The sequence below is a fragment of the Aquarana catesbeiana genome, linkage group LG03, assembly GCF_042186555.1.
Source record: "Aquarana catesbeiana isolate 2022-GZ linkage group LG03, ASM4218655v1, whole genome shotgun sequence".
Lineage (NCBI taxonomy): Eukaryota > Metazoa > Chordata > Amphibia > Anura > Ranidae > Aquarana > Aquarana catesbeiana.
The window spans coordinates 608911404-608938891 of NC_133326.1; the positions used below are offsets into that span (position 1 = coordinate 608911404).

Here is a 27488-nt window from a genome sequence, read left to right on the forward strand (position 1 = left end):
AAAAAAATCCCAAGAATTTCTTTAAGCATGTAAACAGTAAAAAAGGGAGGACAGACCATAAAGAATGAGGAAGGACATCTGGTTACAAAGGATGGGGAGATAGCAAAGGTATTGAATTTACTCTTCTCCTCAGTCTTCACAAGGGAATCGGGGGGCTTCAGTAACCAAAACTGCAGTGTTTATCCTTATGATACATCACAGGAAGCACCTCCATGGTTAACAGAGGACAGAATTAAAATTAGACTTGGGAAACTTAACATTAATAATTCACCAGGACCAGATGGCTTGCACCCAAGGGTACTTAGGGAACTCAGTCAAGTAATTGCCAGACCATTGTTCCTAATTTTTACTGACAGTCTACTGACTGGAATGGTACCAGCTGATTGGAGAAAAGCCAATGTAGCACCAATATTTAAAAAGAGCCCAAAATACATCCCTGGGAATTACAGACCAGTTAGCCTAACATCAATAGTATGTAAACTCTTGGAGGGGATGATAAGGGCCTATATACAAGATTTTAGTAATGAGAATGGTATCATTAGCAGTAATCAGCATGGATTCATGAAGAATTGTTCTTGCCAAACCAATCTATTAACCCTCTATGAGAAGGTGGGTTGCCATCCAGCTAAAGGAAGGCCCATAGACGTGGTGTGTCTGGATTTTGCAAAAGCATTTGACACAGTTCCCCATAAACGTTTACTGTACAAAATAAGATCCATTGGCATAGGGTGAGTACATGGATTGAAAACTGGCTACAAGGGCGAGTTCAGAGGGTGGTGATAAATGGGGAGTACTCGGAATGGTCAGGGGTGGGTAGTGGGGTCCCCCAGGGTTCTGCGCTGGGACCAATCTGGTTTAATTTGTTCATAAATTACCTGGAGGATGGGGAAAACAGTTCAATCTGTGTATTTGCGGACGATACTAAGCTAAGCAGGGCAATAACTTCTCCGCAGGATGTGGAAACCTTGCAAAAAGATCTGAACAAATTAATGAACAACTACATGGCAAATGAGGTTCAATGAAGAAAAATGTAAAATAATGCATTTGGGTGGCAAAAATATCAATGCAATCTATACACTGGGGGGGGGGGGCTCTGGGGGAATCTAGGATGGAAAAGGATCTGGGGGTCCTAGTAGATGATAGGCTCAGCAATGGCATGCAATGCCAAGCTGCTGCTAACAAAGCAAACAGAATATTGGCATGCATTAAAAAGGGGATTAATTCCAGAGATAAAACGATAATTCTCCCGCTCTACAAGACTCTGGTCTGGCCGCACCTGGAGTATGCTGTCCAGTTCTGGGCACCAGTCCTCAGGAAGGATGTACTGGAAATGGAGCGAGTACAAAGAAGGGCAACAAAGCTAATAAAGGGTCTGGAGGATATTAGTTATAAGGAAAGGTTGCGAGCACTGAACTTTTTCTCTCTGAAGAAGAGAGAGGGGATATGATTTCAATATACAAATACCATACTGGTGACCCCACAATAGGGAATAAAACTTTTTTGCAGAAGGGAGTTTAACAAGACTCATGGCCACTCATTAAAATTAGAAGAAAAGAGGTTTACACTTAAACTACAAAGAGGGTTCTTTACTGTAAGAGGATGTGGAATTCCCTTCCAAATGCGGTGGTCTCAGCGGGGGCATTGATAGTTTCAAGAAACTATTAGACAATGTAATACTGACATATAATCACACACACATAAGTTGGACTTGATGGACTTGTGTCTTTTTTCAACCTCACCTACTATGTAACAATTGGTATACTTACGTCAGAAACTGAGCATTGTCGTTGGGTTTCCTGGGCAGTAAATTACTTTTCCTCCATCCAGAAAACCGATCGAGATTGATGTTAGCTGAAGAGACAACTATAAACTGGTCCTTAAGATCCCATATCTCAAGTCCAGTCAGAGCCACAAAGATATTTAAGGGTTTGTATACCTGAAAATGAGAAATAAACTGTAAGATACACTCTATGACCAACAGTATGTGGACATCCCTCTAAATCTTTCAGGAGTTTCCAGTAAGGGGTACTGGAACCACATTACACAAAGATATTTTAGACAACTGAGCGCTTCTAACCCTGGGACCACAGTTTGGGGAATGCCCTTTTCTGTTTCAGCATAGCTATACTCCAATTAACAAAGCCAGCTCCATAAAGGCATGGTTTGATGAGTTTGGCATGCAAAAACTTGAGTGGCCTGCACAGAGACCTGACCTCAACCCTACTAAACACAATGGGGATGAACTGGAATGCCTTTTGTGAGCCAGGTCTTCTCATCCAACACCAGTACTCAATCTCACAAATTCTTTTTTTTTGCCTGAATAGGCACAAATACCCACAAATACTCTCTGAAAATCTTGTAGAAATCCTTCTTAGAAAAGTGGAGACTATTATTGTGGAGGTGGTAACTCCTTATTAACGCCAATGGTTTTAAAATAGAATGTGTGTGATGGTCAGTGTACACAAATTTTGTCCATATTTGTCCATCTCTAATACTGTATATTCCTGATTAAGTGTTTAGAAGCCCATGGGTAGCTTTAGGCCTTAAGAATTCACTTTTAAAGTCTAAGTCATTTCCCTCTGCCCCCCAAGGCTTAGTCATAGAGGTCTATGACTAAGCCCCGATGGTGGGACGAAACACATCGGAGGGCATGGCTGTTGAGAAGCCAATGCTGAGGCCATTCCTTACCTTCCTTTGAGATCGGCGGTCGAGGGTGTGGTGCTTTTACATTGTTTACATATGCAAATTATGATATTAGAGACACCGGTACCCATACCAGTGTGGATGCCTGGAGCAGAGGCTTTAGTGAAGGGAAGAAGAGTTAAAATCTCTGATAATGCTTTACTAGCAGTTTTTGGCATTCTGTCTCTTTTGAGACTCTTTGACAATGGTACAATGGACTCTTTGACAATGATACCCTCCATTTCTTGTATAGGTGTTACATGAACAGGAAGTAAGGGAACATCTATTCATAAGACAAATAAAAAGAATTAAAAAAACCTCACCGAGTTCACGAAATTAACAATTCCAAATATTCTTTCCCGTAGCTCTTTTTTGTTACGATTGTATTTTAAGTACTAGAAGAAACAATGTTATACATTAGTGATGCTAACATTTCTCAGGTCAAACTTTAAAAACTGGATCGAAATGATAGTTGAAACCAGATTTATTGCTATTGGCAATTCTTTCCCTTTTTTCACCCATGGCCTATGCAGCTCTCATTATCAGTTGCCAGAAATATGTTATGTGGTCAATTGGCCCAGAACATATAAATACTAAAACATCACCATCAAATTTAGGAATCTTGTCTCAAATGGCTATAAGTATAATTGGCAGGAGATGAGGTTTGTTACCTTGTCTGATGATTAAACCATTTGCCCTTCTGGATACCAAGAAGTCATCACAGTGCTAGGTTAGCAAGGGAATTTGGCTTAGTAAGACTGCTGTTTGCTGTTTGTTAAGATAGTCCCTATCACAGTAAAACTTACTTAAAGTAACACAAAAGTGCTTTACACAGTCATACAATATTTATTTTGGATCAATTTAGGCAGAACCAAATAAATTACCAATATGCAATTTGAATGTTGGAGGAAACCCTTTCAAACAAGTACCATGATGGCTTTTTCCCATGACTCCGGCATATTTGGCCCACCCCAAGCTACTATGTGGCCCACTCATTGCTTGAATCTGAAAACTAACAGTTTATACTTATAAGTGGGTCTTTGACAGGTATCCTATCCCCACTTCCGTGAGTCCGGGCTACGGCACATTAAGTCACGGCTTGGCTCCCTCCTCCTCCCTCCTCCTTCCCCCATCACCGGGCCAGTAGGAGAGTGCAGCAGTGCCTGCGCAGTAGGGACCCTGCGTGAAGCCGTAATGCTTCACTATCGTTTCCCTTACCAGCAATGGCGGCGGCAGCACCCGACAGCTGATGTAAACATCAGCTGTGGTGCCAACATCGCTGGACTCCAGGACAGGTAAGTGTCCTATCATTCAAACTCAGCAGCTGCAGTATGTGTAGTTGATGGCTTTTAATTTTTGCAGGGGTGGGCGGACCTCCTCTTTAAGGGATATATTTATAAAGCAGTGAATTTTACATTCACCTAACATTCACTACAGGTGTAACTTTCCAGTAAATGTGTTTTAATATACATCAAATTATTCACCACCAGCGAAAACTTGTTGAATGTTAAATTAACTGCTTTTTAAACACCATGCTATCACGTATGTAATTACAAGGAAATGTGTCACATATCTCATTCACAACCACTTATGGGACACATCCTTTAGAAGAACCACATTAAAGAGAACTTAAAGTGTATGTAAGGACATCAAAAAATAGTACATATCTCCAATGCATGCAAATTCTCCCATGTTTTTCCATTAATAATGTTCTAAGTACAGAAAAAAATGTCCTATAATGAGAGAAGGAAGTTTGGGGGAAATTTGGGTAAAGCCTGGACAAACATTTTAGGATACTAGAAAAAATGTCATCACTAACCGTGCTGGACACACATTTAATACATGAACCCTCATGGTCTCCTCTTAAAGCGTTTGTTAACCCAAAAAAATAAAATAAAGATCCTGATCCTTTAAAGCATGTTATACAGCACAGTGCTTGTGCTGTGTCATTTGGCCCCATGTATCACATGAAATAACTGGCTGATCCTGACAGTTTCTACCTTCCTCTCTGTACGCTGACTCCCATATATCAGGGCTATAGAGCCCTGACACCAGGGTCAGCGTACATGTCTCCGTCGTATGCAGCTCTCCTCTGTGTCTCCTGTGTCTTCTTCCCCCTCCCCTCTCCCCTCCCCTCTCTGAATGTCAGCTCTCTGTATCCGCGCCACCCCCTCCAGTCCTGCTGCTCAAATTTTGGTTTATTCTTCATATAATCCTCATTTTTTTACTGTAATGGCCCCCTGTGACTGTGCTTTATAAAAAATAATGCTGTATATACCTTGTTTACAGAGCGCAGACAGATGCAGTGGGCGGGTCCGCTTCTCTCCTCTTTTTCTCCTCCCCTCCTGACTGATGTCAGCGGGGGATCCCTGGCCCCGCCCACTGCATCTGTCAGGCCGAGAGAGGAGAGAAGTGACGGGTCAATCAGAGTTGATCAGCGCTCTGTAAACAAGGTATATACAGCATCATTTTTATAAAGCACAGTCACAGGGGGCCATTACAGTAAAAAAAAAAAAACAGAGCAGATTATTGAAACATGCATTGGTGGGTTAACAACCACTTTAAGAATCCTATCTTAGTCACCTCTGAGAAGAATTAAATCTAAATGGTAGACACCTAATATTTGCAAAACTTGCAGGAAAACACTGTGATAAATTTTAAAGGGTAACTCTACTTTCGTGGGAGAAAAAATTAGCAAAAATTATCAAAAAAAAAAAATAATAATATAGCATATACATTGTACATTAAATGTTGTTAAAAATGACCTTTCAGTTTGAATCTGCAGCTCTGTAATTTTCTGTAAAATGCAATGCAATATAGCTCCCCGGAGGTGTTCTGTACAGAACGCCCCCCAGAAATGTCATTTCCTTCTTGTTTGATTGGCTTACTGATTTTCCCAGAAGTCTGCACTAAGATACATATCAGATTTTGAGCATCCCCTGCAACAAAAATGTCATTTTTGGTGAGATACTCTCAAAGGGAAATCACATCTAAAGGAATGCAGACCCTGCATCTTTCCTCATTAGAGCCCTGCAGGTGCAGCAGATGACTGATAATTATAAAACCACTACCATATAGATTCACTTGGCACATGGACACAAACAAAAAGTTACTTCTACGGAATAACAAAAGGTAGGACTCTGCAACTAAATCCATGCAATGCACATAGATCACCCATAGAGAAAAGTTTTTTTTCTCAACAAAAATTGAGTTACTCTTTCAAGTGCTCTGCTATTCAAGTGCTTTTTCATTTTTTACTATGCCTCTCAATTTGTATCTGAATCTGTTTCATGCCATTAAAATATTCCTAGATGAGAAATCGGGTCGCTGTTCATAGAAAAGTATGGGGTCAAGGGGCACACGTCTACTATACATCCAGTTACTTGGGCTTTGAAGAAAAATGATTAAAAATATTTATTTTATTTTCAGTCTCTACCTTTTTTTTATGCTTGCTTTTAAGAAATAACAGATTCAATAATTTATAGGTTGGATGAAATGTTTAATGTAATATAACATGTTTGATATTAAACAGTACATTTACTTGATGAGTTAAATGTAAACAAGGCTATTCATCAGACCCAAAAAAGGACAACTGAGACGAAGTGAGGGACAGATGGTAAGGAAGGGGTTTAGGTGTTTGGCCTGTGCAATGGTTGCATTATTAAACTAATAACAACAGCTTTTATTTTGGGTGTACCTTCCTCTCTTCTCTTAAGGGACAGATGGATTGGTCCAAAAAGAGGTAAAGTCCATCCAAAAACAGTACCATTTGGAGCTTTTCTGTTTGGTGTTGGTGAAAATGAATTACCGTATATTTCTCCTTTTTTTGTGCATATGGGTTGGCACAAAATGGTGGAATTGTGGCATTAAACTTAACCAGCTTACTATAGGTTCTCATTTTATCTTTAATAGTCATTTTTCAAATATTTTTCTGGGGTTTTTACACTAGTGTATTTTATATGCTGCCTATGCAGTATTTGCATAGTGCATCCCCTGTGCAAGTGCAATTTACTGTATAATGTCATCTTACCATGGAATTATCAGCAACCATGTACAGCTCGATGTATTTTCTTGCCTTGAGGAATGCCCTTTTCTGTAAAAGTGAAAGAAAGCTCATTAAAGTGTAAACAATAATTTCGGAAGTGTAAAACAAGTCTAATAAGTCATTTTACTGGAATAAGTACAAACTCAATGCTGGCCATAGACAGGATGTACAGTATCTCACAAAAGTGGCTACACCCCTCACATTTTTGTAAATATTTTATTATATCTTTTCATGTGACAACACGGAAGAAATGACACTTTGCTACAATGTAAAGTAGTGAGTGTACAGCTTGTATAACAGTGTAAATTTGCTGTCCCATCAAAATAACTCAACACACAGCCATTAATGTCTAAAACACTGGCAACAAAAGTGAGCACACCCCTAAGTGAAAATGTCCAAATTGGGCACAAAAGTGTCAATATTTTGCGTGGCCACCAATATTTTCCAGCACTGCCTTAAACCTCTTAGGCATAGAGTTCACCAGAGCTTCACAGGTTGCCACTGGAGTCCTCTTCCACGCCTCCATGACAACATCACGGAGCTGGTGGATGTTAGAGACCTTGCACTCCTCCACCTTATGTTTGAGGATGCCCCACAGATGCTCAATAGGGTTTAGATCCGGAGACATGCTTGGCCAGTCCATCATCTTTACGCTCAACTTCTTTAGCAAAGCAGTGGTCATCTTGGAGGTGTGTTTGGGGTTGTTATTATGTTGAAATACTGCCCTGCGGCCCAGTCACCGAAGGGAGGGCAACATGCTCTGCTTCAATATGTCACAGTACGTGTTGGCATTCATGGTTCCCTCAATGAACTGTAGCTCCTCAGTGACGGCAGCACTCATGCAGCTCCAGACCATGACACTCCCACCACCATGCATGACTGTAGGCAAGACACACTTGTCTTTGTACTCCTCATCTGGTTGCTGCCACAGACGCTTGACATCATCTGAACCAAATAAGTTTATCTTGGTATCATCAGACCATGGGACATGGTTCCAGTAATCCATGTCCTTAGTCTGCTTGTCTTTAGCAAACTGTTTGCAGGCTTTCTTGTGCATCATCTTCTGGGACGACAGCCATGTAAAATAATTTGATGCAGTGAGCAGCATATGGCCTGAGCACTGACAGGCTGACCCCCCCACCCCTTTAACCTCTGCAGCAATGCTGGCAGCACTCCTACGTTTATTTCCCAAAGACAACCGCTGGATATGACACTGAGCAAGTGCACTCAACTTCTTTGATCGAGGACTGTTCTGAGTGGTACCTGTCCTGTTAAACTGCTGTATGGTCTTGGCCACCATGCTGCAGCTCAGTTTCAGGGTCTTGGTAATCTTCTTATACCCTAAGCCATTCTTATGCAGAGCAACAATTCTTTTTTTCAGATCTTCAGAGAGTTATTTGCCATGAGGTGCCATGTTGAACTTCCAGTGACCAGTAGGAGAGAGTGAGAGTGATAACACCAAATTTGACACACCTGCTCCACATTCACACCTGAGACCTTGTAACTCTAATGAGTCACATAACATCGGGGAGGGAAAATAGCTAATTGGGCCCAATTTGGACATTTTCACTTAGGGATGTACTCACTTTTTTTGCCAGTGGTTTAGACATTAACCTCCCTAACGGTATGCTCAAGTGTGGCTCGGGCTGAATTTTCATTACCAAAAGCGGCAACCCCGAGCCACACTCGGGATTGTATCGCAGTATCCTGGTACAGGAACTTACCTTGTCCTACTGCTTTGTCCTCCGCCGGATCCTCTGCCCATTGTATTACTGTTCCGGGCTCCGTTCCCTGCAAGTGTCGTGAAGCATTGAGAAGGAGCCCGGCGGTAAATTCAAAAAGTACAAAACACATAACACACATGTAATCTGTAAGATTACATTACTGTATCAAATCATTTCACATCCCTTTTGTCCCTAATGCTTTGTCCAATGCCCTGCATGCAGTTTTATATTATATATACTGTTCCTTCTGCCTGGAAACTTCAGAATGTCCATGGCATCTAAAATGTGTCCCTTTACGCCAAAAGCGGTTTTAGACCAACTAGAAAACAGTGATAGTAAATTAGAATCACTTGCAGAATTGAGCGATAGTGATTCGTGGGGAAATTCATCATCAGATACTAAAAGTGACGACAGCGACAATTCTGCGACTGAGCAAATTTCAGTGTTTTTTATTTGATTATATTTAGAGCTGCACGGTTTTGGCTAAAATGAGAATCACAATTTTTTTGCTTAGAAGATAGATCACGATTCTCTCACGATTATCGTGGCATAACATCATCTTTCACATTAAAAAAATAAAAATTGGGCTAACTTTACTGTTTCGTTTTTTTTTTTTTATTCATTGAAGTGTATTTTCTCAAAAAAAATTGCGTTTGAAAGTCCGCTGGGCAAATACAGTGTGACATAAAATATTGCAGCAATTGACATTTTATTCCCTAGGGTCTCTGCTAAAATATATATAATGTTTGGGGGTTCCAAGTAATTTGGATCATCAGGGGGGTTGAATCGAGATCACAATTTTTTAACGATCAATTGTGCAGCTCTAATTACATTATTGAATACATTTTATTATTATTATATTATTATTTTTGATAATTATTTATAGTAATTTATTATATTATAATTTATGATTTCGTGTTTCAAACTTTATCATACCCTGGATGTCTACTAGACTCTTGTTTGCACAGATTTAGGTGAGTTATTCCTAGGAATTACAGGCCTACAAAATGCCAAATTTCTATGCAAAACAATGTACTGCTTTGAGATTCAAAAATCTGACAAATCATACCGCCAGGGAGGTTAATGGCTGTGTGTTTTGAGTTATTTTGAGAGGACAGCAAATTTACACTGTTATACAAGTTGTACACTCATTACTTTACTGTAGCAAAGTGTAATTTCTTCAGTGTTGTCACATGAAAAGATATAATAAAATATTTACAAACATGTGAAGGGTGTACTCACTTATGTGAGATACTGTATATTTCCCTATAAATACTAGTCAAGATATATCTGCCCATCATGTGTAGCACTGGGACATGCTGCCATTTTTATACCATGCAGCCTGTCCAAAATAAATGGGACTGGCACTGGGATAACTTCCTTCCTTATTCTTATTCAGAACTGAGGCAGTTCAGCCTGCTTCCATCCAGCTGGAAAATGTCTGTGAGTTGTAATGAATGGCGGTGACATCAGATCCAGATAATGTTATTGTTCCCCAAGGAAGTCATATTGTTCCTGAATCCTTGCTCCAATGTCACATAGATTATGGCTTGGAGGGGGTATGGAGCCCATTTTTGGCCATGCCATGAGGGCCAACTTATGAGTCTATGCAGATATTATAATAAATCCTTTATTTTCACTAAATCACAGGACTCTGGAACTTGACTGTGTGGTGATAAATGCGCTAGGGAGGGAGAAAATTATCATTGTGAAATATACGCAATAAAAAATTCCAGCAAAGTCAAATAAAGAGTCATTGGCACAATGGCCAATGGAAAATTGGCAGCCATCCTAAACAGCAATCAAAATTTTTTTTCACAATATGGTCCCCTGGGATTGAGTACATCAATCCATCATTGGTTTTTGATGTCATCCCACTATCAACATAAATGCTAGGTGCCTGGGTCATCTAGGAGCACATCTCCCAGTTGAATTCCCTACCCTTACCCTGGATTACCAGCCTCTTGTCTGGCTTTCCCCATCTCTTTCCAACTTATATCTAAGACTAATACCATCAACTACTCACTTCTGCAACCTCCACTTCTATTCTCTCTTTGCTTCGTATCCAAAGGCACACATTTGATATTATTTAATTTGTCTTGGCAATGCTCCTGATGTATTTACCAGCCTACTCATGTTGCATATATACAACAATCCAATTACATAGTATACAGTCACCGCAACGTGCTCAAGAGATTCATGGGGTTGAGCATTCTAACATTTCAATTGGAAAACAATATAACAATGTATTCTAGCAGGCTCAACTAGCTAAATAAAGGATGAAAATAATGCAACCCCTAATCTGATTCTAGTAACCTGTGATATATTTACATTTTGGTTTTTTGTGTTTTTTTAAATTGTATTTGTATGGTCTTCCATGCATTAACAGAGCCATCATTACCTTTGCAGAAGGATAAAAGCACTTCACCAGATCTCATCTAACCAGTTTGATTAACAAAGTATTTCTCTAGACAGCCATTTTTTTGGCTTGCTCTTAAGCTTTCCCTCGAAATTGGTGCTAGACATCCCTTAAAAGATACTGCACTTTACAATGCTCTATTTTAGATTTTTTTTACACTTTATTTCTATACTGACAGACACAAAGACCAAAAAAATTAAAAAATGAATGATCAGAAAACAGTGAAGAGGGGACGTGATATTTATACAGAGTAGCTTGAACCTGTTTTGGAAACACATAAGTTAAAGGCAAGATAATTATGTAGTTTGTTTTGGACCTGCCCCCCCTATTATTGAGTTCTGGAACTCTGTATTATCCATCATTATTCCTTTTGTTCTGACACTGGTCCTAATGGCTATGGAAGTCTGCCTATTGGGCCTGGTGGATAATCCCATCCCTACCAGGGCGGGAAAGACTTTGGTCAGCCTACTTCTTTTCTATGCCAGGAAGGCTATTGCTTTTCATTGGAAAAAGAGGCTCCCTCCTTCTACTTCTTTTTGGAAACCACTTAAAAACTATAATCTTCCACTTTACAAAGACACTTATACCAATGGTGGCACCCGAACCAAATATGATAAAATATGGTCCAAGTGGTTGGCAGATCCTTCCACTGCTTCCTCATAATATGGCTGTGGTTTTTATACCCACATGACCTTCATCATTAACAGAGCCTCGTTTGTTTTTTACTTTTTGCTTTCTTCCTTGGTTGATGACACCTTATACGTTTTTATTCTCATCCTCCTAATGTCATGTTTTTTGTTGTATAATTTCCACTTAGAAGTCTTAGATATCTTGGTTTTTATGGAATCATTGTACATGGTATGGTCCACACCACAGGTTTTGGGGGCCTCCAGGGCTTGATAAGAATACACAGCATGTGCACCATTCTCAGTCTTCAAAGGTTCAATCAACAGCTGCTGTTCTTGTGTCATGATAAAACCACTAAAGGAGAGATAAGGAGATAAAGTATTCTAAGTACAATACTTGTAGCATAGCTTCCCTTATTGTTTTCTCCTTTATCTTACCTTTATCTTGATGTTACTCATGCTCATTTGAATGATTCAGTTATGCCATTTATTATAAACCCTGTGTGGGTAACACAGCAATGTTTTACTGTTGTTTTGTCTGTATGTTGTACTGTTAGTACTTGTAAAACGCAATAACATTTTTTTAATAAACAAATTAATTTGATAAATATGTATTTTGTCCCAACTTCAAAGGGGCTTGGGGAATGCAGAAGAATAATGTTGAGATAAAATAGAATGTGGGCAGATTAAAATCTGTGTAAGACCTTACTGTATGCTAGTTCCTTATTTCCCAGTGTTGTAAGGAGATAAAGTATTCTAAGTACAATACTTGTAGCATAGCTTCCCTTATTGTTTTCTCCTTTATCTTACCTTTATCTTGATGTTACTCATGCTCATTTGAATGATTCAGTTATGCCATTTATTATAAACCCTGTGTGGGTAACACAGCAATGTTTTACTGTTGTTTTGTCTGTATGTTGTACTGTTAGTACTTGTAAAACGCAATAACATTTTTTTAATAAACTAATTAATTTGATAAATATGTATATGTATGTATATGTAATATGCAGACATAGCAATGCAAACAGCAATTAAACCCAAATTTACTGTGGCCAGTAGGACCAACAGCAGACAGAACAAGATACTCTACAGCCACCAAATAAAGTTCAGTATTTCCAATCTAGTGACTGAAAGCTGAGCATATGTTTCCTACCTCATTGTTGCTTGTGGAAAAAGATATCTTGGTTTTTATGGAATCATTGTACATGGTATGGTCCACACCACAGGTTTTGGGGGCCTCCAGGGCTTGATAAGAATACACAGCATGTGCACCATTCTCAGTCTTCAAAGGTTCAATCAACAGCTGCTGTTCTTGTGTCATGATAAAACCACTAAAGTAAAAAACAAAATTATATTACCTACAAATAATAAATAGTGCAGCACTATTAAAAATACTAAATTCATACAGTTTTAAAATATAAAGACAATAATAAAATCTAAAGAGAAAAGTCCATGTACAGTATATAAGCAGAAAATGGATAACAGGGAACAAGGAGTAAAAGAAGGAGTCCTCAGCTGTGATCACTGTGCCTCCCTACGGGAGGACCCGTTCACGTCAGCTGCAGCCACCTTCCACTCATCGTCTCTGCGAGACATGCACGCAGTGAACGATTGTATTCCTAGCACTGAGAAAATAGTGCTTCGTGTGTAAACTCTTTTTGGACTTAATAAATCTTATGGGTATACACAGAGAGCACTATGCATGTTTTATCTTGATCTTTCATGGTACAACAAGTCTATCTAAGCACCACTGACATGGAGACCTGATGAGTGATCTGGAGCAGTGGAGTTTGTTATTAGCTGGATCTCTGGAGAGGTACCTATCATTTCTATTTACCCGTTGTTGGGGGAAGGCTTTATTTGACCTATCTGTTGGCTCAGTAGGTCCACTGTGTAATGTGAGTGGTTTGTATTGCTGTCGGTGGAGGTATTTTCACAAATCTGCACAAGATTGAGAAGCACTTTACAAGCACAGTGATCACAGCTGAGGACTCCTTCTTTTACTCCCTGTTCCCTGTTATCTATTTTCTGCTTACAGACATGGACTTTTCTCTTAAGATTTTATTATTGTCTTTTATATTTTGAAACTGTATGAATTTAGTATTTTTAATAGTACTGCACTATTTATTATTTGAAAGTTTACATTCAGGATTTGTATTTTGACCTTGAGTGCTATAGCTGCTTTACAGTTTAGGTTATTTGTTTGCGCTGATTGACTCTACCTTTTTTGATATTACCTACAAAGTTGATAACTATACATTTCAATGGTCTACATTTGAGCGGTTTTGTCCCAACTTCAAAGGGGCTTGAGGAATGCAGAAGAATAATGTCGAGATAAAATAGAATGTGGGCAGATTGAAATCTGTGTAAGACCTTACTGTATGCTAGTTCCTTATTCTCCAGTGTTGTAAGGAGATAAAGTATTCTAAGTACAATACTTTTAGCATAGCTTCCCTTATTGTTTTCTCCTTCATCTTACCTTAACCCATGGCACACGCTGAGGCTAACTTGGGAGTTGTTATCATTCTTTACACGACCCTGATAATAGCAGTTATCCTGCAAAAGAAATGTGTTTATTGTCTTAAAGCCAGAAGCATAGAGCCAAACTATTTTCTTAGCAGGTTATTAGAGTTAAAAGCATGTGTTCTCTACAGAGATGTGGGTAAATACCTCTGGCAAACTGTGACCAGGGCACAATGATACCTCATCAGTTTGAACTACCATATTAAAGCGGTATTAAACCCAAACCCAAAACCAAAAATGTAATATATTGCAGCTTACCAATCATTAGATGTAGTAGCTGCATTCGTTTTCTTTTTTAGACATTTTCCCCTCTGTTTTCACCTGGTGATTTAACCAGCAACTCACCTCCTGTATTAGAGTGTCTCCACTCTGGATGACAGAGCACAGGTGCACCTTTGGACAGCAGCATTGTCAGTCTGGGGGGAGGGGAGTGTTAGATGTACTAGCAGATTTGGATATACTAACACATTGAAGCCAGACTCCAACTGATACTTTATAAGAAGTTACAGCAAACTGTTTTTCTTTCCTTTTTGGGATAAAGATTTTACATAAATAAATAAAACTGACCATTGCAAGCACCCTTGACAAAGTTAAATGGTTTTTCTCATCCATGTAACTGATAAGTTTGCAAGAGAGCTTGTTGGTTTGAAAAACATCAGATTTACCACTGGGTGAAAATAAAAGAAAGAAAGCCTAAAAAAGGAAACTAATACAGCCATTGCATCTTTGAGCTTGTAAGCTGCAATAAAATAAATGCTTGCATTTGGGTTATACCACTTAAAAAAAAAACAAGTGATTAATGTTCAACACCTGAAGAGTGCTCTGTTCAATTCCTAATTCAAGGTTTTTTAAAAAATGCAATTTGATTTGGACATTCCAGGGCCATGGTCCCAAAGGCAATTGCTTCTTCTACTCCTGCTGCTAAAATACTGGTTCTTTTTCCAATCGCTATACCATTTTGTCTGGGGAGAGATCATGAAATGGTTGTGTTGAACTGAAGGGTTCCTTATGACATTAATAGATGGGAGTTTACAATATCATATACAGCTTCAGTCCTGTATATAGCTCTACATAGGCTAACATGCACTTTAGGTTTGTTGGTTAAAGGGTCAAGGCCACCCAAAGCTGTTAAAAAGGGTTTGGCCATCTTCCAGCTTGCTAATCCACTAGAACTGCAAAGGGGAGCACCTCCATGCCTCAATGGCTTGTGTCCTGCAGAGCAGAAATGTCACCCTGTCTGGGCTGTATTTTACATGTATAATTTAGATAATTCAGGAGAGGGCATGTTGCATGGTAGACAAAAGATCTTGATCTAAGTATGAGTGAGGGATTTTAAGGGAAGTCAAGTAGGTGATGAGGTTTCAAGTGTTTTACAATGTCCAAAGTAACCTAAAGCTTAGTTGAAGGTAGATAAACCCTTTTCAAGGTAAAACATTAAATGAAACTGCGAAACTATCATTATCATTCCACATACCCGCCATGCTGGACTTGTAGTGACTGGAGTACCATCATCCAGATAATGAGTCTCTGTATAGTTGGTAGTTAGCAGGTCTCTGTATAAAAATAGAAAATATGCTTTATAAAAATCAGTGCAAAGCAAAAATATTTTCCTACAGTTCAGTAATAAGAATGGTCACTTAACCACTTTAAAAACGCTGCCATCACTACTGCGCCTTTCTTTGCTTGTTGAATGCCTTTGACTACTTTAGAAAATGTGTGTGTTCAATTTTACTTTTTCTTTTAATAAATATTTCCTATACGGAATCACACTATGTGGAACTTTGTTTTATTTCTGGGTTCCAACGTATGGACATTCCTCTGGTTGTTCCCCTCTCCATCCGAACCTACTTGTTGAACACAAACTGCTGAAATCTCCATTGTGGTCGTAATATCAGGATCATTGATGGCTTCACACCTTATATAGTGTTTATCTGACTTAAGTGGTATATACCTCTTTAAGTCCATCGGCTGACTTAAGTGGTATATACCTCTTTAAGTCCATCGGCTCTGGTAAGCCTTCTTACAACTGGTAGCGGTGTCTTCACAAGATTTTCCTCCATTTATTTGTTCTCTCCAACAACTTTTCTTTTGAAGACTTTCCAGATATATTGCTTCATTGTTAATTGATGCTATCACGTGGTGGACTTTATTTTTGTCATTTTATAGACATTTGTCGTTTCATTTATCCACAGGGTTATTTCATTTTTTTTCACTTTGTAATATTAGTGATATACAATATCATAATTTTCCACACAATATATTTAAGCGCTGCACTTTTTTCTATTTTTTGATACTTGTGCTGGTTGTCTTTGGCTGTGCTGGCTGCTTTTATTATATTACACAGCGCTGTATATTTATATTTTCTATAACTTAACCACGTGAGCCGTGTACTGTATATGGTGGGGTAACTCACTGACCAATCCGGACTTTGAGCATCTGTGAGCATCTACCTGTTGGTTTGTTGTGGCTTACCCTCCTGGACCATTTCATGTGTAGCTGTTACTTCCTTGGACCAAGGACCCTGGCTGAGTTATAGCCGCAGGCCTGCTATAGCTTGCCTCTGGTAAGCCTTTAATTCATATGGTGGAGGTGCACTATTCAACTTGGTGTGTCATTGGATCACTTTGAAAATTCCTTGGTGATTTGTGGATTGACATCTTTCAAACCCGTCTTTTCCTCTATGTACTTTTTATCCACATCTATATTTTACTCAGCTACCCAGTTGTGGAGCGACAATTATTGAATTATTTACCCATACCTATCACACATATAGGCTTCACTATCACATGTGTGTCACATTTTATATGTAATATATTTTTTAAGGTTTTCACAGTGCAGCTTTATTTTTGAATAACTGCTTTAAGACCAGGCCTTTTTCTGACATTTGTTGTTTACAAGTAAAAATCTGTATTTTTTTGCTAGAAAATTACTTGGAACCCCCAAACATTATTTATATATATTTTTTAGCAGAGACCCTAGAGAATAAAATGGCGGTTGTTGAAATATTTTATGTCACACTGTATTTGAGCAGCGGTCCACAATTTTTGGGGAAAGAATAAATTTAAATGATTAAAAAAAAAAAAATAGTAAGCCCATTTTTTTTTTATAATGTGAATGATGATGTTAAGCTGAGTAAATAGATACCTAACATTTTATGCTTTAAAATTGCGCACGCTCGTGGAATGGAAACAAACTACAGGACTTAAAAATCTCCATAGGCAATGCTGTAAACATTTTTACATGTTACCTGTTACAGAGAATTATTGCTCTCGCTCTAATGGTCACGGCGATACCTCACATGTGGGGTTTGAATACCATTTAGATATGCGGGTGCGACTTACGTATGCGATCGCTTCTGCACGTGAGCTTGCAGGGATGGGGCGCATTTTTTTTTTAATATTTATTTTATGTTTTATTTTTACACTGTCCCTTTAATATTTCTTTTTTTTAATCTCTCATTTACCTTTAAAAGCAAAAAAAATTTTTAAAAAAATGTAATTTTGCCTTTAACAAAAAATAAATCAGCCCTTTATGCTTCGAGATGCGGAAGTGACATCAGGCGTCGCTCAAATCCTCCAAGGGCATAGAGACAAGTGAGGGACATTTTGCCCTCACTTGACTTCCTGCCCAGCCACCAATCGGGCCGGAACGCTTACGGGTTTACCGACGGCTCTGGTAAACCCGTAAGACACTTGAAAGCGGTGGGAGGGGGGGAATGGGGCACCTCTCCCGCTGTCTATAAAAGTGATCCTTCGGTGAATTCGCTGCCGGGTCCACTTTTATATGGAAAGCCGGCCCCTACTGTAAATAAAGATACCAAGGTTATGGCAGCTAGCTGCTGCCATAACTCCGATATTTAACGTCAAAATAATGATGTAAATTTACAATTAGGCGGACGGCAAGGTTCACTCCTACAAAAGGAGGTACTTTACATGTGGCTGCATTTTGCACATTTTCACTATCTTCGAAAAATAAGTGTGCAATGTGTAGGAGATACTTACTCAGTCTTTTCCAGATGAAGTTCTAGTGGCTGTCCATTTAATTCTATCCCATAATGCACCAGGTCTGGATATTTGCTCTGTGAAGATAGGAGTAGTATGAACACATATGACGTCTACTAAGAACCACATTAACAGTAATTTGGCAAAAATAAAATGAGGATTGTTCCCATTAATCTAATGGTAACTGTTTTAGCACCACATGTTTTTTTAAGGATAGCACTCAAGTCATGTTCTGTATTTTTTTTTTTTTGTAATCAATATTTTATTTTATATCAAAAGAAAACAAATAACAAGACATGTCCAGTCCATAAAAAGTAAAGAAAATAATAACATCGACCTTGCAGGGTCTCACTCGTTTGATTAGACTAGTTGAACACAGATATGATCTTAAAATCAGATGCATCTGACCTCATGTAAAGTACCTCAATGGACTATACCGGATGGGGGAACATTCGAGAGTTTAAAAAGTAGCAGAGCCTATGATATTAGTGGAGACATGTAATCTTGTTTAGCATGTATCGGCCTGTCATGTTGCGCGTAACATGTACATCGATCGGAAAGCTAAGAAGGTGGATCTTCTGTCAAAATATCTATGTAATAGGTCCCCGGTCCGCGATCGGGGCGGAGGGGGGCCTCACAGCCTCCAGCACACCACCCCCCACCCCTCGCTCGCCGGGGAGACCGAAAAACAGATAACGGTGTGTATATCTGACGGGACCACCCATGTTTCTGAAACATTAGGGGATGATCTCATGAGTATGGGGGCTTCTCGTGACACTGTCTAACAGCAGCGGATCATTTATTTCCCCATCCGGTAGCAGCAAATACACAAAACATTCAATTTTGGTAAATCACATAAGGTGGGCAAAGAAAGAAAAGAAGAGAGATGGAGGGGAGGGGGAGAGGGGGTTTAGGAGGGAGCGAACTTAGAATACCTGTGATCCATAAAGATGTTTTGTCTATGCACCGCAGCACGAACAGCCATCACGGCCATCTAGGCTCATTTGTAGCAACTCTTCAGAATACAAGGCCTCTATCCTCTAAGATTTCATTGGTCTGCAGGTTTTAAGGGAGGGATCTGCTAGCTCTAATAAAGCTGTGTCTAAGCTGGAGAGAACCCAGCGTGGGTCGGAGCCAAATTCAATCCAGGGTGCCCAGATCATTGAGAATCTTTTCACAAGATCCTCGGCAGGTCGCTATCCAGTCCTCAGCCTCTCGTATCGCATTTACCCCATCAATCCACTGCTCCCGGGTAGGGATACTGGATTTTTTCCAGTAGGTTGGGAGTAGACGCCTTGCTGCATTCAGCAGGTGGGGCAGCACACTTTTTTTATACTGACTAAGTGAGATTGTGGGTGCATGCAGAAGAAAGTGCTTTGGAGAGAGAGAGGGACTTCCGTCCCCGTTATATTTTTTATCTGGTCTCGTATGTCTTCCCAAAAGGGTTTGATTAGGGGGCAGTCCCACCAAATGTGTATAAGAGTACCCCGGCTTCCACAGCCGTGCCAGCATTGTTCTGATATGGTTGGATAAATGTAGGCTAAGTCTGTTGGCACACGATACCAGCGAGACATTATCTTAAAATTTGTTTCTTGGGTTCGGGAGTCTATATAGATGAGTGTGTCAGATAGTATAAGTGGTTTAATTGTGTGATTGTAAAAACTTGCCCCAGGTCATTTTCCCATCGCCGGATATAGGCAGGTTTTAGTTGGGGAGCAGCAGCTCCTAAAAGCTGGTACAGTTCCAACACCATATGAGGGACAGGTTCTTCATTGGTGAAGAGGCGTTTGAATGGGGTGAGGGTGGAAGGATCCCTAATTGTGTGAATATGTTTTCCAAAGAAGTGGTGTAACTGCCTGTATCTCCAAAAATTGAGTTGTGGGCCTCTACGTCCCACTGGTAGATTTTCATAGTTCAGGAGCTTTCCGTCCTTCATGAATTTGCCGCAACTAGCATTCCCATCGTCCACCCATGGCTCAAAAAACGCCATCTGTTCACCTGGAGGAAACCACTGGAATCCACCCAACGGTGCTAGCGGAGGGGCCAGTTTCAGCAATAAGTTTATTTTATCCCAAACTGACAGCACCTGAGTCGTCAGTGGGGAGGTCGTTTCGGAGACCCCCCCTATATTCCCGCGGCAACCACGGTGCATAAGCCAAGTTTCTACCTGCTAGGCACTTCTCCAGGTTGACCCAGAGTTTGGAATGCGTGTGGAAAAGCCAGTTAAGAATTCTCTGAAGGACTATAGCTCGATAGTAACGTTTTAAGTCTGGGATTCCCAATCCGCCCTCTCGTTTCAGATGCTTTAGTATTCTTAGTGCTATTCTGGGTTTGCGTGTATTCCAAATAAAGTCGGAGAACATGCTGGACAGATGGTCAAAGAAGGCTCTGGGTAGGGGGATCGGTAACATCTGTAAATAAAAAGTATGCGGAACAAGACATTCATCTTTATAATGTTCACGTGTTCTAACCACGTAAAGGCAGTCAGCGTCCATCGTGAAAGATCCTCTTTGACCGTGGTCAGCAATTGGGGGTAGTTAGCTGTATACAAGATGTCGAAACGATCCGTGAGTCGTATGCCTAGTTATTTTAGGGATGACGTGGTCCAGGTGAAAGGAAAGGCGGCCTTGAGGTTTGTTGTTAGTTGGGAAGACAAGCAGATAGGGAGAATCTCTGACTTTGAGAGGTTAATTTGAAATTGGAGATTGACCCAAAAAGCTTCAGTTCCTTCATTGGGTTGGGCAGAGAGAGCAGGGGGTCTGAAAGGTGGAACAGAACATCGTCGGCATATGCCGAGAGCTTGTGCTCCATATTTCCGACTTGTAGTCGCTTGATGTTCCGATTAGCTCTCACAGTGCGGAGTAATGGCTCCAACACTAGAGTGAACAAAAGGGGTGAAAGGGGACACACCTGCCTCGTGCCGTTTCTAATGGGAAAGCGAGATGAGAGTGTCCCATTTACCTTAACCTGTGCGCAAGGCGTAGAGTATAAAGTTAGAATTAATGTCAACATTCGCGGGCCTAGGCCCAACGATGTAAGTACAGCTGTCAGATAAGAGCAGTCAACACGATCAAAAGCTTTTTCCGCTTCTGTAGATAGAATCAAATAAGGCTGCGGGTCTGAACAGGTGCATGCCCAGTGTATGAGTTGGACCACTCTAAGGGAGTTATCTCTGGCCTCTCTACCTGTTATGAAGCCTGTCTGGTCGGGGTGGACAATACCTGGTATGAGTTGTTTGAGTCTGTTAGCTAAAATTTTCGCTAGGATTTTGATTTGCAAATTAAGGAGGGAGATAGGGTGATAGCTCTGGGGGGCGGTGGGGTCCTTGCCATTCTTCAGGATCACAGTGATGTGAGCTAGAAGGGCCTCCGAAGGGATATCTTTACCCCCTGCAATAGAATTGAAGTATTTGCACATAGGAGCTGCTAATAAGGGGAGGAAAGTCTTATAGTATTCTTTGGTGAACCCGTCCGGGCCAGGACTTTTCCCACTGTTGCCCCAAGCTCTGTTGTAGTAATTGGGAGTTCTAAAACTGAAGATTGATCATCAGTGAGTAGGGGAAGGCCAGCCGAGGATAGGTAATTTTGTATTGCGCGCTGTCTAGCATCTTTCGTGGTGGCAGGGAGCTCAGAGTCTAAATTATACAATTTAGTATAATAACCTCGGAACCCCGAGGCGATCTTGGAAGATTACACCACCAGCTCCCCTGAGGCTGATTGCAATTTATGTGTGCATAGCTGTGCCTGTCGCTTTCTAAGTGCTCGGGCCAGCATACGTCCGCATTTGTTCCCTTGTTCGTAGTGTTTGTGGGACATATAGCAGAACTGTTTCTTAGTTTGTCTATCCAGAAAGTGTAGGAACAGCTCCCTCAAGTCAGTGAGCTTCTTCAACGCTTCAGGACTCCCATCAGATTTATGTTGGAGTTCAGCCCTTTGAAAAGCTGAGTGCAATCTCAAGACGTCAGCCTGTCGCTCTTTTTTAAGTCTGGTCCCTTGGGAGATCAGTTCTCCTCGTGCCACGGCCTTATGGGCCTCCCATACTACTCCTTCACCCACCTCGTCAGTCGAATTTTCCTTGAAGTAATGAGTCAGTGTCAGAAACCCTCTTCACCACCACCTCATCATCCAATAGATTGCCGTTCAATCTCCACATCCAGGCCCTATGTCTACTCGAAGGCAGAGTAAGGGCTACATTGACCGGGGCATGGTCCGAAATGGAGCTATTCCCAATAGATGCGTCCTGAAGGAATTCTAATGTGGTGCGATCCACATAGATGTGGTCAATACGAGTGTAAACGTCATGTACCTTTGAGTAGTAACTGAAGTCACGGTCTGAAGGATGAAGTACCCGCCAGCAATCTATCAATAGGTGAGATTGAATGGTCTTGCGAAAATGTTTGAGAAATGCAAAGGAATGAGGGGATCTCGTGTGGGACGTATCTATTGAGGGGTCCGGACTTACATTGAAGTCTCCACCCAGAATCAGAAGGCCTTCTCTGAATTCCGCTAGAAGCGTTAAAGTAGAGTCAATGAAAGTGAGTTGGTCAGTATTAGGGGTGTAGATTGTCGCAAACGTGTACATCTGCCCGGCTATATTACCTTTTAGAAAGACATATCTACCTTGGGAGTCTATTTTGTTGTCTAAGGTTTGAAAAGGACAGGATTTGTGTATTGGGATAGCTGTACCTTTAGACTTCGGCATCAGGGAGGTGCTGAATTTAATGCTGTATTTAATGTTTTTTTTTATTCTTGTAGCATAGGTACTGTCTGTAGTTTTTCTCATAACTGTGAAGGTGTTTCACAAGATTTTCCTGTTTGTATGTGGAGATTTGTACTCATTCAACCAAAAAAAATTAGTGAGGATAGCTACTAATATTGGATGAGAAGACCTGGCTCACAATTGGAGTTTCAGTTTATCCCACACAGTAATTTGGAGGGGTGTCCACATACTTTCTTTACAATATATTTTCTCATTTTAAGGTGTACAATCCTTTAAAGTGTAACTAAAGGCAATTTCATTTTGGATAGAGTAAGGGAGGGTTATAACCCCATGAGTTGTTTTTTTTGCCATTTGTGTCCCATTGGGGAAGTTTTCCCTTCACTTCCTATCCCATAGAAAAAACAGGAAGTGAGAAGAAATCCTTCCAAAATTAGGGAATCTCAGTGTGTCACCAGGCCAAAACTAGTGTCCCCATTAGAAAATCTCCCCTCTATTACTGTTCTGCTGACAACCCAACATTTGGAATTTTCATTTTCTTTTCTAGTGAGGGTGAGTCTTCCTAACAGAGGCACAGACAGCATTAAAAATTGACAGGTGTTCTAATCCCTCTCAAATCTATCCAAAATTTAAAAAAAAGGTTTGGAGGAGCATGCGCGGAGGTTCTAAAGATGGCTGCTTGAGCTCAGAGCTCTGCACTGCCCCAGCCATCAAGCCAGACCCTCGGGATCACCATATGTCTGGGGATATGGCACAAAGCAATCTCAGACCTCAATTTGCATCTAGTAACGGCCCGGCCGCATCCAAGATGGCAGCCCCAGCTCAGCCATGCGACCCTGGAGCAGAAGGACACGCAGAGCAGAGGCAAGTTCTCACACCTCCCATGCTCACATACACCACAATGATGCATGTAAGTAGCCATCAGAATGTGGCTCCCTCCCCAGCCTCGACTGAATCTCTCATAGGGTAGACAACAGAGGACCTCATGCTATCCCCACTAGGGGTCTCTCCTATTCATCCCACTGACATCCCAGCGCCAGGGAGCCTAGGCCCAGAACTGCATCTGAACCAAACAGATCTTTTTCTAAAACTGTCCAAATTACTGGACAGAGGCCTAGCGCAAAGGGGGGCTAAAATTACTGGGGACATCCGAGCTGACTTCCAAAATCTGAGGTCCAGAATAGAAGCGTTCCAAAGGACAATAGGCCTCCATGACCCCTTCTGGCCGCTTCACTCCACATCTACCCTGGTTATCCCAGGTATCTGGTCAAGGGACTTACTCCCCTCTAAAACTGGTTTCCTATTTTGATTATTGTTCCCCCCCCCCTTTTTTATCTCTACTCTACTCTACAGCTACGAACAGGACGTTTATACTCCTACCTTGGGACCTGTGATTTCACAAGCCCGGTGCCTCCTCTCCTTAAGTTAAGTTACATTATGCTGTGATTCATTATGCTTTACATTTTTAATACAGTCCCTTCTTCCTCTCCCTTACCTAATCTTTCCTTTCCCTTCGCTTACCTACTTTTTCCCCTTCCCACCCCCATACCCTTTTTCATACTTCTCAATGAGCTAAGCATTTGTTTTGTTCTCTCGTGGGTTGCGATCCTTGCAGATAATAACTGTTTTAATTATTTCTGATAGAGGATGTGCCATGACTGGGGCAGTTCTATTGCACCTCCACCTATCATACCAACAGGGTATACCTATGTCCGTGAGATAGGACATTACTCCCTCAAGAGGGAGATGACACCACATGTTTTGATGCTGGCAGATGGGTACCTTTCTTCCCCTGCCCTTTTAACCCCCGAGCGGGCTTATACTTGTATTATTCCCCTCTCTTTTTCTCTTCTAGTCCTAATTCTTTCTGTTTCAGCCAACCTCCAGACATCACCTCTCCTGCACACCCTCAAGAGGGATCGTATACTCATTTGGTCTATCCCCCTGGACTTCAGACATCGGTCTGCAAAGGTAAGTGACAGTAGGTTGGATGGTTATCCATCCCTTTTGCTCAATGGCCAGTGAGACAACACTTACCCCCCCCTACTGTGGGTGGACTCCCACAACACTCAGAGGCTAAATTCCCCAGTGAAATGCCGGAAAGTTTTTAACTCCTACCATGCACATATAATAGATATAGTCCTATTACCAGAAACACATTTCCCTAAGCGGTACAATCCCTTCTTCCTTTATGCAAAGAACCCTTTGTTGTTCTTGGCGAATGCTGAGGATAAGACTAAGGTAGTAGCCATCCTATTCTCCAAAAACTGTAAATTTAGGCCACAGTTGGAACACAGAGACCCAGAAGGCAGATTTATATTAGTGAAGGGGATTCTAGATGACCATTTGTATTCATTCATCTCCTATTACACACCTAATCGGGGTTAGACAAGATTTTTCCAGACGTTGGGTCCACTTGGTCATACTCACCCTGCGAAAAACGCTTTGATCATGTGGGCCTATCCCACTGGAGACTCAATTAATCAATCTTAAATGATCCCATTAGAGTAGTGTAAATAGAAAAGGCTCTAAAAGAATACTTTCTCTTAAATAATGTAGTAGGGACCACAATCTCTTGGATAATGTCCCAAGAGAAGATGGTAAGCACCCTATTTGATTCAGTCAAAAAGTTCAGGCCGACTTAGGAACCGTGGGCGCAACACATTGGTATACCCATGATCCCAGGAATCAATCAATCTTGAGTGGGGGAGATGTGGGTCTGGAGGGTTGGCTAACCTAAATCTACTCTTTTCTTTTTCTTCCTTTCTTTGGAGATTATGTTCTTTTCTTCCTCTTTACTCCTTTAAAAGATAACTGGAAATATGACTTTGGCCTTAGGACCTTGAGGATTTTCTTTTGCTGACAATTTCTGTTTGAATAGTTTATTGAATACTCAGTCCGAGTTGGACTAGTTACAAGCTTACAACCGTTTTTAGGTGCTCAGAAACAACAGTCTCCGAGCTTAAATAACTCACTTTTGTCTGTCTGATCTTACAATTTTCAGTCCTAAGAATTCCTGATATAAGATTTTTGAATTGTTTAAGTGAAGAGAGCCTCAACTCAAACTTTATGTAGATGAATAATCCCTTTGTCTCTTCCTTACCAATTCTATGATAATAAACGGTAATTAACATCAGAGACAATTTAATTATAATTCCTCAGGATCGGGAAGCTTGAGGTTGGAGGTGCTTCCCACCACCCTAAGGACACAGCTTGAACCCAATTGGGGTGTCGGGGTGGAGGTAAACACATCTAATGCACGTATAGTATTTGTCTACTGTTAAAAATCCTCTGACTGATCTGGGATAAAGGAGACCAATTATATTTTTTTGGCTGTATAGCATACAGCATAATGACAATTATGATTGCTGCACAGAACATGAAAATGACATTTACATTTTTGTTCACACGAACTGTCGTCATTAAGCTTAATTCTAGGTAGACTCTGCTGGGTTACCACACATAATGGTTTACTCTAATTATATTCAGAGGGTAGGATTGATGGTTAATGACTTGGCACCACATCCCCAAGATGTGGGTGGGATTAAGGGGCGCTTTAACATGAACAGAAAATTAAATTTAAAAACACTTTATCACAAAATATTTAATATATAAAACACATCACAATGGGTGATCAAATGGTGCAAATCAATGACCCATCTTATTCAGAAAAGGCCATCCATGAGATACTGCTAATATACTCTATGTATGTACAACATTATAAAAAGAGGTTACACATAAACTTTGGTGAAGGGTAAAAATAGAACATAGATGAGTAATTCTTCAATTTGTTTCACAATGAGATTCATCAGGAAGATATGCTACATTTCTTATAACTGTCATACAATATTTTGCTGAAGTCTCCCTGCTACGATTCCAAGCTATGCCTCGCCCAAACCATCATAGTCATTTCAAAAAGCAAAGCAATGCTTTCTGCTGCATTCCCTATAACTAATTTACAATATACGAATAAAAATATGCAGCTGAAATAGTGAGACCTTCTCATAATGCACAAAGCTCAAAGGGTTTCTTACCAGCGAAGAATTAAGAAAAAAAAAAAAAAATGTATTGCAATACAAAATACTATACCTAGGAACACAAATGTTAATCAAACACTAAAATAAAAACTGCTATCCAGTCTTCGTGAAAAACTCCAATAAAAACATTGAAACAAAAATAAAAACTACTGACATTTTGCATTATATAAAACAAAACAAAAGCAATTCAAAAGTGCCGAGCCCTGCATTGAAAATGAACACAAACATAACCAGCAATATTCAATTTAAAATGAATAATATTAAACAAAAATATACAGGATTTATAATGTCCTGCTCAAAAGAAATGCTACATTTAATACTGTAGGATGAAATATCTGAAATATTATCTTTTTGGAAAACTTCTTTTAGTGCACATATACTCTCTATTTTACACTTTCTCTATGAACATTTATATCAAAACACCAGCCTGTTCATAATTTTATAACACATGACAATTGCCTAAGAATCTCACAGATCATCCCTTCGAAATATTGGCTGCTCAAAATGTATAGTGATAACTTCTTAAATGAGATGAAATTCAAGTATACAATAAATAGCATGTACAACTTCAGCCCTGGTATAAATCTACATAGCTTTATAAAGCTCATCCTGCACTTTAGGTTTGTTGGTTCTGTAAAGGGTCTAGGCTACCCAAAGTTGTTAAGCTGTTTTTGGCCATTTCTATCCATAGCCAGGGCAAAGGTACACGTTAATG

At 40.3% G+C, this 27488-nt stretch overlaps 1 protein-coding gene across 1 annotated transcript in view; it reads right to left on the reverse strand.

Annotated features, from left to right (window-relative positions):
• LOC141133091 (zinc metalloproteinase-disintegrin-like VAP1) overlaps positions 1-27488 on the reverse strand; it is a 131510-nt gene that overhangs the window by 64150 nt on the left and 39872 nt on the right. Inside the window, exons 3-9 of the mRNA XM_073622221.1 lie at positions 18021-18097; positions 15494-15572; positions 13976-14052; positions 12650-12827; positions 6713-6775; positions 3006-3077; positions 1767-1936 (exon numbers count right to left, since the gene is read on the reverse strand). Coding sequence (XP_073478322.1) covers positions 1767-1936; positions 3006-3077; positions 6713-6775; positions 12650-12827; positions 13976-14052; positions 15494-15572; positions 18021-18097 — 716 coding nt within the window. The remainder of the gene's footprint in view (positions 1-1766; positions 1937-3005; positions 3078-6712; positions 6776-12649; positions 12828-13975; positions 14053-15493; positions 15573-18020; positions 18098-27488) is intronic.